Below are 13,890 nucleotides of genomic sequence, written 5' to 3'. Positions count from 1 at the left end.
CTGGAATGCAGTGGCACGATCTCTGCTCACTATGGCATCTGTATCTTGGGTTCAAATAATTCTCCTGCCTCAGCCTCCCGAGCAGCTGGGATTACAGGCGCACAGCAACACACCCAGCTAATTTTTTGTATTTTTAGTAGAGATGGGGGGGGCGGTGTCCCACCATGTCGACCTGCCTGGTCTTGAATTCCTGACCTCGGGTGAACTGCCTGACTTGACCTCCCAAAGTGCTGGGATTACAGGCATGAGCCACTGCACCTGGCCTCTCTTCCGTTAAACAGAACGAGGTCTTGCAATGTTACCCAAGTTGGTCTCAAACTCCTGGCCTCAAATGACCCTCCCACCTTGGCGTCCAAAAGCACTGAGACTATAGATATGTCAAGTCTTTGATGAGCTAAGAAGCCCTCATTAAAATATCAACACTTTAATAACATATTTTAATGTTTAAATATGCATGAAGTATTTCATACTCATTAATGTTTTTAAAAATCTACAAAACTGTTGTAACTGTTATACAACAGTGACAGTGTTTTCTGGTCAAAGAATGTTTTTGAAAATTTCATGGTAATCCTATCATAAATCTTTAATAATTATTAATTAGACCTATTATAATCAAATACAACTCATTAATCCGACGAAATCTTTTTTTTTTTCCTTGAGACAGGTTCTCTCTCACTAAATCGCCCAGGTGGGAGTGCAGTGGTTTTATCATGGCTCACTGCATCGTCGACCTCCCGGGCTCAAGCAATCTTACCACCTCAACCTCCCAAGTAGCTGAGACTACAGGCACATGCCACCATGCCAGGCTAGTTTTCTTTTGTTTTTTGTAGAAACGGGGTCTCACTATGTTGCCCAGGCTGGTCTCAATCTCTTGGGCTTAAGGGATCCTCCTGCCTCTGCCTCCCAAAGTATTGGGATTACAGGCATTAGCCACAGCATCTGGCCCCCAATGAGCCTTAAAGGTGTTCACAACCATTCCAAGGTCCTGCAAAGTCCTCAACTGACTAACGCAGGGATTAAGCAGGATTTAGTAGCTTTCTCTTCACTGCCCAAGGCTTCTACAATGCTGTTAGGATCACATCTCACAAAACTGCTCATAGGTAGCAACACTCTCTTTAAGTAATCTGAGACAGCTAAAATGCAAATATTTAGCAATGATTCACATTTTTTTTTTTTTTTTGAGATGGGGCTTTGCTCTTGTTGCCCATGCTGGAGTGCAATGGCACAATCTCAGCTCACCATAACCTCCACCTCCCAGGTTCAAGCCTCAGCCTCCCCAAGTAGCTGTGAGGAGGGAGACCCAAGCATTTAAGATTTCCTCCCCCTGTCTTCCACTGTGCATCTCAATAGGAGAGAGAGTAGGCCAGCTGGCGCTGCCTGAATCTCTTTCCTGAAAACAGGCTACGCCTTGAGGAAACTCTGCAGAAGGCACGATTTTTACTTAAAACAAGATCAAACCAGAAACCTTTTCACATGACTCCTAAAACTGTAAACCAGAACCCTTTCATATGTGATTCCTGAAACTGTAAAGAGACCTTTTCACATGTGAGTCCTAAAACTGTAAACCGGAACCCTTTCATATGTAACTCCTGAAGCTGTAAACTAAAACCTTTTCACATGAGTCCTAAAACTATGAACCTAACATTCTTCCATGTGTAACATCTAAAGTATAAGCCTATATAAAGGCTGAACCTCCCTTTGTTAGAGGAGCTTAGATGTTAGACACCTATGCCACCTTGCTCCCAGCTGAAATAGATTCCTTCCTCCTGTATTCAGTGTCCAAGAGATCCTTTCCCACGGCCGGTCCTGCTACAGCTGGGATTACAAGCGTGCACTACCATGCCTGGCTAATTTTTATTTTTAGTAGAGATGGGGTTTCTCCATGTTAGTCAGGCTGGTCTCAAACTGCCAAACTCAAATGATCTGCCCACTTCTGCCTCTCAAAGCGCTGGGATTACAGGTGCGAGCCACCACACTCAGCCTACATTTTCATATTACAGAAGCTTTCATCCCAAATCCAGACAAAAGGTGTTACATTTGCTAAGAAGAAAACAGTCTCTTATTAATCTAAAATTAGTATCAAAATAACTACATACCAACTCAACATGACAAAATTATTACTTGGGAATAAATGATTTGGTCAACCTTTACTTTGGATATGCAAATTTACAGATGTAAGATGAAGGACTGAGAACATTTCATTGTGCAGATCTTACTTGAGTACTAAGTCCAGAAGAGTGCATTCGCTAAGAATAACTCGAAAGGTAGGTTATCATCTCCTAATACGAACCTAGCACAGCAAGAACAAAAACAATTATGTGACCTTTCACTTTAGGTAAGAGTGTCTCACAGTAAGTAGTACTGACACCTATTACACTTTGCAGTTTACAAAACCCCCATTTCATTCCCACCCTGTAAATTAGTAGGCAAAAGAGACATCACTAATCCCCATTCAAAAGATAAGGAACCCAATGATTCCTGTGCCTTCTGTGACTGGCAGATATGCCACATTTGCCAAATTATAAAATACTGTCATAACTCTTCTAACAGGAATGTGTTCCCTTGAAGCTTTAGATATGAAGGAAGAGTTAAACACAGTTCATGTTGCTTTAGATCCATAGAACCCTGACCTGATCCAAACCAAGCCCACCAACAACACATCTGTCACGCTACTATGACAGATTACTGGAAGGGCAATAAATTCAAGACTAAAATTTCAAAAGAGATAAGCCAGGATCATGGTCATATGTTCTCAACTATACAGAGTTCGGTGTTCTAAATAACACAGTCATAACAAGATGTGGGTGTCTTTACATTTTTATGTGGGGATTTGGTATGAAAAAGACTTGTAAAAACAAAAAAAAATAAAATTAATGTGGGGAAAGCTCTGAGCTTAGGACACCGTTATCAACACCTATGGCTGTTACATTTTTAAACACAGAACTAGCTCAAGGTAGACATAATAAAAGCAACATGCGGCTGGGCGTGGTGGCTCAAGTCTGTAATCCCAGCACTTTGGGAGGCCGACGTGGGTGGATCACCAGGTCAAAAGATCGAGACCATCCTGGACAAAATAGTGAAACCCCGTCTCTACTAAAAATACAAAAATTAGATGGGTGTGGTGGCGTGTGCCTGTAGTCCCACCTACTGGAGGCTGAGACAGGAGAACTGCTTGAACCCGGGAGGCGGAGGTTGCAGTGAGCCGAGATTGTGCCACTGCACTCCAGCCTGGCCCCTGGCAACAGAGTGAGACTCTGCCTAAAAAATAAATAAATAAATAAAACCAACATGCTTGGCATTGACACCATCAGACTGATGATTTGGTATGCCAGCAAGCTCTATTTTCAGCAACTATCCTTGCTATCCTTGACTAGCATGCTCCCATTTGTGGGGGAGGGAGCTAGGAGGAAATTTTCACTTGTCCTTTGACGTATGTTCTTCCAAATGCTAACTGCGTTTGAAAAAACTGAAAGTCAAAATCTCCTAGAGACTGAGATCTAACATATCTCTGTGACAGAAGGATGGACAAAGTTTAGGAAACTTTCCTGTGAGTCTAAATGAGAAAATCTAGCAACAAATGGCTTTAAGTAGAGTGACCACAAGGCAACTCTGTGGGGCCCAGGACAATCTCAGTTGATGCCTGCTGTCACAGCTTATGAATTAAGTCTTCTCAAGATGTGCTCATTTGGATGTGAAATTATGGTGACTATATTATTTGCTACATTTTAATAAATTTAAATGAACTTCTGAAATTGTTCTTAGGACCATGACTAGTATGACCATTTAGTTATAGCACAAACCATTAAAGTTCTGCTGGCCTTGCGTCTTTCCGGTCCGTCGTGGAAGGAGGTCTGCACCGCATCTTCCTTAAGGTTGAGAACAAAAAGATGCACCTGGACTTTCTCCGGAGCCCTCTGCATGGTTAAGCTTCGGTGGAATTTCAGGGCTCTTAGCTGCCAGCCACGCTTGCCTGATAGCAACAGAAAGCTTGCCTCCATGCCACAAAAAAGCCTCACCCAAGATCACCTGACACCCATCCTGTCAAGTGTCCATGATGCTGGGCCGAGGGAGGTGAGGGCTTTGTGGTCAAGCTCCATGGCCTTCCCTGGTCCTGCTCTGTTGAGGACGTGCAGAACTTCCTCTCTGACTGCACGATTCACAATGGGGCCACAGGTATCCATTTCATCTACACTAGAGAGGGCAGGCAGAGTGGTGAGGCTTTTGTTGAACTTGGATCAGATGATGATGTAAAACTGGCTTTGAAAAAAGAGGGAAAGCATGGGCCACAGGTACATTGAAGTGTTCAAATCCCACAGAACTGAGATGGATTGGGTATTGAAACACAGTGGTCCCAACAGTGCCGACAGCGCCAACAACGGCTTCGAGGACTCCCATTTCGATGCACAAAGGAAGAAATTGTTCAGTTCTTCTCAGGGTTGGAAATTGTGCCAAACTGGATCACACTGCCTGTGGACCCCAAGGGCAAGATTACAGGGCAAACATTTGTGCAGTCTGCCTCCCAGGAGTTAGCTGAGAAAGCTCTAGGGAAGCACAAGAAGAGGATAGGACACAGCTACATCAAGGTGTTTAACAGCAGCCAGTAGGAAGTTAGATCATAGGCAGAGGGTGCAGTGAGCAGACTATGCCACTGAACTCTAGCCTGGGTAACAGAGAAAAACACCATCTCAAAAAAAAAAAGTGTGTGTGTGTGTGTCACACACACATATAACTGAAACTGCTAATTGACCATTTCAAAAATAGTAAAAATAACCATTTTTCTTGCTGTTCCTTGCTACTCCTTAATGGATTCTGTTTGACAGCTATCTAGCCAACTATCTGGAACATTAGTGAATCATGCCAACCTCTGTCCCTCCTAAAAGACAATATCTGGCCAGGAGCAGCGGCTCACACCTATAATCCAAACACTATGGGAGGCCAAGGTGGGCGGATCATTTGAAGTTTAAGTTCGAGGCCAGCTTGACCAACATGGAGAAATCCTGTTTCTACTAAAAATACAAAATTAGCTGGGCATGGTGGTGCATGCCTGTAATCCCAGCTACTTGGGAGGCTGAGGCAGGAGAATTGCTTGAACCCGGGAAGTAGAGGTTGTGATGAGCTGAGAGTGTGCCACCACACCCCAGCCTGGGCAACAAGAGCAAAACTCAAAAAAAAAAAAAAAAAAGGCAAAAATTAGCTGGGCATGGGTGGCAGTCCTTTAATCCCAGTTACTAGGGAAGCTGAGGCAGAATCGCTTGAACCCAGCAGGTGGAGGCTGCAATGAGCTGAGATTACACTACTGCACTCTACTCTGAATGACAGAGTGAGAGACTCCCTCTCAAAAATAAAAACTAAAAAGGTTCTATAACTACAACACTAACTCAACAAGTTAAGAGCATTTGGTAAGATAAAGGTGGCTGGATGTGGTGGCTCATGCCTGCAATCCCAGCACTTTGGGAAGCCAAGTCTGACAGACTGCTTGAGTCCAGGAGTTCAAAGACCTGCCTGAGTAACAAGGCAAAACCCTATCTCTACTAAAAATACATAAAATCAGCTACATGGGAGGCTGAGGTGGAAGAATCACCTGTACCTGGAAGACAGAGGCTGCAGTGAGCCAAGATTGTGCCACTGCACTTCAGCCTGGGTGAGAGTGAGACCCTGACTTTAAAAAAAAAAGACAAAATTGAGAGAGGACAGTATTTTAAAACTTCTTTACAGAAATGCACAGCATCAGCCATATCCTAATAATGATAAACCATGGGGCTTTTTTTTGAGACAGGGTTTCCCTCTGTAGCCCAGGCTGGAGTGCAATGGTGTGATCTCGACTCACTGCAACCTCCGCCTCCCAGCTTCAAACAATTCTCTCGTCTCAGCCTCCTGAGTAGCTGGGACTACAGGTGCACAGCACCACAGGCCAGCTAATTTTTCTATTTTTAGTAGAGACTGTGTTTCACCATATTGGCCAAGCTGGTCTTGAACTCCTGACCTCCGGTGATCCACCTGCCTTGGTCTTCCAAATTGCTGGGATTACAGGTGTAAACCACTGCACCCAGCCTAATTTTTGTCTTTTAAAAGTAGAGATAGGCTTTCATCAATGTTGGCCAGGCTGGTCTTGAACTCCCAACCTCAGATGATCTGCCTGCCTTGGTTTTCCAAAGTGCTGGGATTACAGGTGTAAGCCACTGCACCCAGCCTAATTTTTGTCTTTTTTAGTAGAGATGGGCTGTCATCAATGTTGGCCAGGCTGGTCTTGAACTCCCAACCTCAGATGATCTGCCTGCCTTGGTCTTCCAACGTACAGCGATTACAGGCATGAGCCACTGCGTCAGACCAGGACTTTTTTGTTGTTGTTGCTGTTTTTCTTAAAGAGGTGAGGTCTACAAAAAGATCATAGTTTTAAAGAAACTGTATGTTAATACACATTCTGAGTATCTAAAATTCCCTTCATTTTAATTTCATTGTGCCTTGAGATGGGGATGTACCCTTCCTGGCCGGGCATGGTGGCTCACGCCTGTAATCCCAGCACTTTGGGAGGCTGAGGCGGGTGGATCACCAGGTCAAGAGATCGAGACCATCCTGGTCAACATGGTGAAACCCCATCTCTACTAAAAATACAAAAAATTAGCTGGGCATGGTGGCGTGTGCCTGTAATCCCTGAGGCAGGAGAACTGCCTGAACCCAGGAGGCGGAGGTTGCGGTTAGCCGAGATCGCACCATTGCACTCCAGCCTGGGTATCAAGAGCGAAACTCCGTCTCAAAAAAAAAAGAAAAGAAAAGAAAAGATTATTTTGATTACAATTCACCATGGATATTAGTCATCATAAATACCAGAATGTGAAGTATTATTTGAATTGTTAAAGAACAAGCATACCCTACTCACCACCCCATTCCCCTAAAAGGCAACATCTTACTTCAACATAGGTCTCTCATGAATGGTTAGGAGAAAAAGTGTACTGGTCTAAACGTCAGCAGACACCTAAGTTCTGACTTGACCATTTAATGACTGATTAGCCATATGATTATAGAAAGATCACTCACTCTCTCAAATTCACTTTTTTGAACCAGAGAACAGGAGTACACTCTACCTGCTTCAATTCTGTTACATAAAGGAAAAGAACTTTCGTCAAAGTGGTCTGTGAAATGTGAGGTGCTGCATAAATGTTACATACATATATGTAATAATATAAAGTTTAGGCCACGGGCAGTGGCTCACACCTGTAATCCCAGCACTCTGGGAGGCTGAGGTGGAAGTGCAGGAGTTCAAGATCATCCTGGGTAACATAGAGACCCTATCTCTAAAAAAAGCCACAAAAATTAGGCGGGCACAGTAGTCCCAGCTACTTGGGAGACTAAGGAAGTAGGATCACTTGAACCCAGCAGGTCAAGCCTCCAGTGAACTGTAACTGCAACAATGCACTTCAGCCTAGATGAGAGAGCAAAACCTTATCTCAAAAAAAAATCCAGGCATGGTGGCTAACTCCTGTAATCCCAGCACTTTGGGAGGCCAACGCAGGTGGATCACAAAGTCAGGAGTACAACACCAGCATGGCCAACACGGGGAAACCCCATCTCTACTAAAAATACAGTAATTAGCCAGGCGTCGTGGCGTGCGCATGTAGTCCCAGCTACTTGGAAGACTGAGGCAGGAAAATCGCTTGAACCCGGGAGGCAGAGGTTTCAGTGAGTCGAGATTGCAACATTGCACTCCAGCCTGGGCGCAGAGCGACACTCCATCTCAAAAAAAAAGTAAGTTTAAAAATGTAGCCTTCCTGGCCGGGCACGGTGGCTCACACCTGTAATCCAAGCACTTTGGAGGCCAAGGCAGGCGGATCACCTGAGGTTGGGAGTTCAAGACCAGCCTGACCAACATGGTGAAACCCCGTCTTTAAAGAAAAAAAAAAAAAAATGTAGCCTTCCTATATACACACCTAATATTATGCCGGGCGTGGTGGCACGTGCCTTTAGTCCCAGCTACTCAGGAGGCTGAGGCTGGAGGATCGCTTGAGCCCCGGAGTTTTGGGCTGTAGGGCACTATGCCGATCTGGTGTCTGCACTAAGTTCGGCATCAGTATGGTGACAGTCCAGGAGCAGGGAACCACCAGGTTGCCTAAGGAAGGGTGAACCGGCCCAGGTCAGAAATGGAGCAGGTCAAAACTCCTGTGCTGATCAGTAGTGGGACTGCACCTGTGAAGAGCCACTGCAGTGCAGCCTGGGCAACACAGCCAGAACTCATCTCAAAAACAAACAAACAAACAAAAAACACCTAATTTGTACCCACAAAAATTAAACATTTAGGTCAGGTGCAGTGGCTCACCCCTGTAATCCCAGCACTTTAGGAGGCTGAGGAGGGCAATCATCTGAGGTCAGGAGTTCAAGACCAGCCTAGACAACATAGTGAAACCCTGTCTCTACTAAAAATACAATTAGCAGGGCATGGTGGCGGGCGCTTTAATTCCTGCTACTACTCAGGAAGCTGAAGCAGGAGAATCGCTTGAACCCAGAAGGCGGAGCCAAGATTGTGCCACAGCACTCCAGCCTAGATGACAGAATGAGACTCCGCCTCTAAGAAAAAGAGAAAGAAAAAAAAAAAAATCAATGCTTTCAGATCAGCCTCTTGAAGTATTTAAAACGTATTTGTAAATGAAACATATTAATCTATGGGACAGAAATTTCACTTGGTATACCAGGTTAAAAGGCAAAAAATTTTTTTAAATTTCCTATTCCTCTGACTAGGCTATAAAACAATTATGAAAAGCCTATTTATATGGCTTTTCTATATTCTATTCCTTTTTTTTTCTTTTTTTGAGACAGTTTCGCTCTTGTTGCCCAGGCTAGAGTGCAATGGGCACGATCTCAGCTCACTGCAACCTCAGCCTCCAGGGTTCAAGCAATTCTCCTGCCTCAGCCTCCTGAGTAGCTGGGATTACAGGCGTACACCACCATGCCTGGCTAATTATGTATTTTTAGTAGAGACACGGTTTCTCCATGTTGGTCAGGCTGGTCTTGAACTCCTGACCTAAAGTGATCCCCCCTCCTCGGCCTCCCAAAGTGCTGGGATTACAGGCGTGAGCCGTCCCGCCCAGCCAATCTTGCTTTTTTAATACTTGCCATTAGTGTTCTTTCCCACCCTGTAAGAGTTCAAACTGAAACCTTTTCATATAAAGGTGAAAAAGGTGCCAGGCATGTCTATAGTGGTAAGAATTTACACTTCACAGCCGGGTGTGGTAGCTCACTCCTGTAATCCAAACACTTTGGAGGCCAAGGCAGGCAGAGCACCTCAGGTTGGGAGTTCAAGACCAGCCTGACCAACATGGTGAAACCCCGTCTTTAATTAAAAAAAAAAAAAAAAGAATTTACCCTTCACTGCAAATTGCAGTGATTCTTGATTTCATTATATCCCAAATTTGTGAAAGACAACTAAATAGAATGAAATATGCCAAATACTTATACTATACAAAAGCCTAAAGAATACATGAAAGAGCATCTGCTTTAAATATACAGGCTACTTGCAGAAGGGATTTTTTTTGGGGGGGAGACGGAGTCTCAACTCTGGCACTTAGGCTGGAGTGCAGTGGCATAATCTCAGCTCACTGCATCCTCTGATTCCCAGGTTCAAGGGATTGTACTGCCTCAGCCTCCCGAGTAGCGGGACTAGCAATATTTTTGTATTTTCAGTAGAGACATGGTTTCAACTGTGTTAGCCAGGATGGTCTCGATCTCCTGCTCTCATGATCCACCTGTCTCAGCCTCCCAAAGTGTTAGGATTACAGGCGTGAGCCGTGGAAGGAATTTTTAACACTACATTGCCCAGTTCTGTCTATGTATTTAGGTAGGAGAAAATCTTTTCTCCAAAAGTTAGTCCATTAACTGAAATGGCAATGGAAAATTGCTGGCCTATAGTCAAATAATTAGTAGTTAATCTAAATGCTTCTAAATTTATTAACAAAGTTAATTTACTACTACCCATATTTTCCCTAACAGGACTGTAGTAAAAAGTTCATTCCACACATGCTCCCTCTCCATTCTTCACTAACTAGCAGAATAAGCTAGCTGGAGGTGAGGTTCTGGTGTTTTCACAGGACAGCTCTCAAGTGACTCAACAGATGCATTCCTAGTGAATCAAAAATGACCGTCAAACTTCATCCTACCTCCCATGCAGCCAATCTTGACAGGGAGAAGATGAGGAAAGGACAAAATCAACAGCTGCTGCACAAGCCCAAATGCAGTTTATGTTGCCCCTCTGCTCCCCAAAATGGGGAAACTATTCATTTTTCCCCTCTATATTGTCCACCTTCCCCCCCTCCCCAGTGTCGCTCTGTCGTTGCCCAGTCTGGAGGGCAATGGCACAATCTCGGCTCACTGCAACCTCTACCTCCAGGGTTGAAGCAATTCTCCTACCTCAGCCTCCTGGGTGGCTATGCGCAGCTAATTTTATTTTTGTAGAGACAGGGTTTCACCACATTGGCCAGACTGGTCTTGAACTCCTGACCTCAGGTGACCCACCCACCTTGGCCTCCCAAAGTCCTGGGATGACAGGCCTGAGCCACCGCACCCAGCCTATTCCCCACGTTTTTGTACCAATTTGTATATGGGACGGTAAGACTTACTTGAGAAATGTTAAATGATGGACTTGCTTAACATGGTTTTAAACGATGTAAAAACTATTCCTTAGACCACTAGCTTGTTAAAGTAATGAGATGCTAGATGTAATCTTCAACTCCTAGCCCCAAACTTCAGTATTTCCTGTGACCCAAAATTGTCCTTTTCCTGAACACAACTTAACTCTTCCTCCCGTACCATTAAATAATCCATATAAATTGATTCCAATGCCCCAGGACAGAATTAAATGAGGCTACAAAGAAGTTTAGGCACTCGTTTAACACAGCAAGCAAAACAAAATAAACCTACTGCAGTACAGGGAGATAAGAGCGAAGGACAGCTGGAAAACCAGCACTTGCATACAAGCACCCAAAAAAGAAATCCTGCCAATACTCTTAGCTTCTTCCACCAGTCCCACCCCCTCCCCACACTTGATCAATTCCATTTGGTGACTAGAACTAAGGGAAAAACTTTTTGTCACCACAAACAAAAAAATATTGCCCTAAATAAAGGAATGGACAAAGACAGAGGCCGATTCCTGGTGTCTGTCTCCCCTCCCCTTTCTACTGAGTCCTTACCTTATGCCCAAGTCACAGGAAGAGCTCCTCACCTTGGAGATCTATTTTCCTACCGCTTTAGATGCTGAAAGGGACACCTAACATTAATAACTGCAATATTGTGGCCGTATCAAAGAATCCTACGTTCAAAACCCAATAAAGGTTCTGGTCAGAAATCCTCACGCCAAAATATAACTACAATAACCTGTAATTTATTTGGAAACTACAATCATAAGCTTTCCAATCGGTTTAAAAAAAAAAAACTCACATTCTTTCTAGTTACCACAGCCAGTTTAATTAAATAGCCCCAATCCCCACAAAACAGAAAGCATTCAAGTATCATTTGTTTCCTACGGAGAACACTAATAGATGAAGAGGGGAACATCTGGAGATGAGGGCGGAGGGGAGTCTTCCAATATAAGCACACCTATTTGTTTGATTTTTCAACACTGAAATAAAGAGAGCTGACCTTGAGCTGTACTTCCCCATTTTATCCCTTCCCTCCCCCAACAGCAACTTTGTTCAATACAAATAACAAAGAATTTACAAGACGAAATTTAGTTCAGCATATTTCGTATATTTGAGCTCTAGAGGACTTGTCTTATTTTCAAATCCCTGAATCCTCATTTCTGATAATGGGAACCAGCCCTGAGGTTATTCACATGACCAAATCGGCATTTCCAGGAAAGCAATGGCCCTCTGAAACATTTTGAAATATAGGTAGCTTAACCAGGAAAAATCTCACATCAAGGACACTAGATTCCAACCATGTCTCACCCCACCGTACCATGCAAAAGCATGAAAACCACAGCAGCCGCATACAGGACTTCTGGTTTCGGTAATACCACAGTATCGAAAAATTCTAAATGTGAGGGAAATTCAAGTCTACAGGTCAAAAAAGGTGGATGGGGGGGAGGATGAAGAAGAAACTTCCTGGCAGACACAATGGATATTTCGATCAAGTTCTGAAAGAGGACTGAAGAACCAATTAAGGGCAAAGGGACAATGAGCAAAGAGGAACTACTCAAAGTCCTACATAAACCCACTTATTTAAAATAAAAAATAATAATAAAAAAAAAGAATAGGACCTCCAACCTTCATAACTCAAAGACCCCAGGCCCAGCCGAGTGCCTGGAAGAGGCAAAGGTCCCCCACGAAGTACAAACCCGCATTTCGAGCCTGCAGAGTCAACCAAAATACAGTTACTAAACGCTACTGGAAACAACTTTATTTCAACAGGTCTTTTTTTTCCCATGTGTCATGAGGGTGCGGACAAACTGTAAAGTCATCGTTTTCCCAAACGCGAGGACGAAGGCTCGAACCCAGAGTCGCGCAGCCCCCTGGTCTCCTGGTTCCATCCATCAGAACCCGCTGCTGACGGAGCCAGAGAAAGGTTACAGGAACTTCGAGCTTCACCATTTAGAGCGCGGAAAAGGGGCGGGAGCCCGGATCTTCTGGACCTCCCCGGAAGGCGGCGAGGGGGGAAAAGCCCGAAACCCCTCACTCCGCGGCGCCGGCGGACGCAAAACAAACCCGACCGCGGCCCCGCAGCCCGCCACCGCCCAGGACCCAGAGCAGCGATGCTCGCTCGCCCGCTCCCCGCTGTCACCCAGGGCGGCCTCCCGACCCAGGCCCGAGGAAGCGCATCGCGTTCCAGGCTCTCCTTTGTGAGACTCCACGGCCGCCGCCCCACACGAAGCCTCCGGGGAGAAGCCACCGCCCCCACCCGCCATATTTCCCTGAAAGGCGCCCGCGCTACAGCTCCCGGTCTTGGCGCTCTCCCGTGTGGAGGGTGCTGCTTCCCCCGTCACCCTACCCAATCGTTCTCCACCTCCCAAGGCCGTCCCGGAAGCTTCCCTGGGGGTGGCCGGTTCCGCGGCAGCGCCCGCCATCTCCTCCCCCTCCCCCGCCCCGGGATTCGCCCTCCCCCCAGCCGCCATTTTACAACCAACTCCTCCACCCCGGCCTCTCGGCCCGCGAGGTATGTGTAGCTGAGGACAGCGAAGGGGTCACATTCCGGGGCACACGGCCTCCCGTCGCTCCGGGAGTTCCCAAGCCAGGTTCCGCTCCCCGAACCCAAGTCCCCGGGCCACGCTCGCGGACGATGCCGCCATTTTGTCTCCCGTTCCCGGCCTCTGTGGGCGGCGGCAGAGGGTCCAAGAATTCCAGCCCCCCGTTGCCCCCACAACTCACCGTCGTATCGCTCAGCCTGCTCGGCCAGCTTCGCCTGGTACACCAGATCCTCCCGATCATCCATAGCGGCAGCGGCTCCGGCAGGGTCTGCGCGACGGATGGAAACGGATAGTGTCTACGACTCTCTCAGCCTTTCGCTCCGCGTCCGGGCAGCAAAAATGGCGGCGCCTCAATCCGGGACTTCCGCCTGCGCACGCGGACAACTGCTCAGCTCTATGGCAACCGCTCCCTGGCAACTGGCGCGGGGGGCGGGTCCTGGAACCTGCGCCGGAGACGCCCCTCCTCCGTCCGCTCAGCGGGCGCCGGGGCCTAGAGGCGGGAACTGCGACTGCCGCGAGGGAGCGGCCCCCGGGGAACACGACGGCGGTGGCCAGGCCGGCCCGGGCTGCTCCTGAAAACCGCGGGCGCGAGACCTGGGCCAGACTGACGGCCGACGTCCGGCCTGCGGAAAACCACCACGGAGGCTGGGACGGTTTCTGTCATCATAGCAGGTCTTCCTGCCTGAAATCAGCGCTGTTTCTACCGCGCCCTGGTTTTCTTTTTC

The 13,890-nt window shown here is 46.4% G+C and overlaps 1 protein-coding gene across 4 annotated transcripts in view; it reads right to left on the bottom strand.

Annotated features, from left to right (window-relative positions):
• YWHAE (tyrosine 3-monooxygenase/tryptophan 5-monooxygenase activation protein epsilon) overlaps nt 1-13,522 on the bottom strand; it is a 51,947-nt gene extending 38,425 nt beyond the window's left edge. For all 4 annotated transcript variants that reach the window (XM_078372495.1, XM_008996386.3, XM_008996385.5 and 1 more), the window contains exon 1: nt 13,347-13,522. Coding sequence is in view for 2 of the 4 variants with exons in the window: in XM_008996385.5 (XP_008994633.1) it covers nt 13,347-13,410 (64 nt within the window). In the remaining 2 variants the exon portion in view is untranslated. The remainder of the gene's footprint in view (nt 1-13,346) is intronic.
• Nucleotides 13,523-13,890: the final 368 nt, after the last annotated feature.

The sequence above is a fragment of the Callithrix jacchus genome, chromosome 5 (assembly GCF_049354715.1).
Source record: "Callithrix jacchus isolate 240 chromosome 5, calJac240_pri, whole genome shotgun sequence".
Taxonomy (NCBI): domain Eukaryota; kingdom Metazoa; phylum Chordata; class Mammalia; order Primates; family Cebidae; genus Callithrix; species Callithrix jacchus.
Note: the sequence above shows the minus strand (reverse complement) of the source record. Positions and strands in the feature narration are given on the sequence as shown.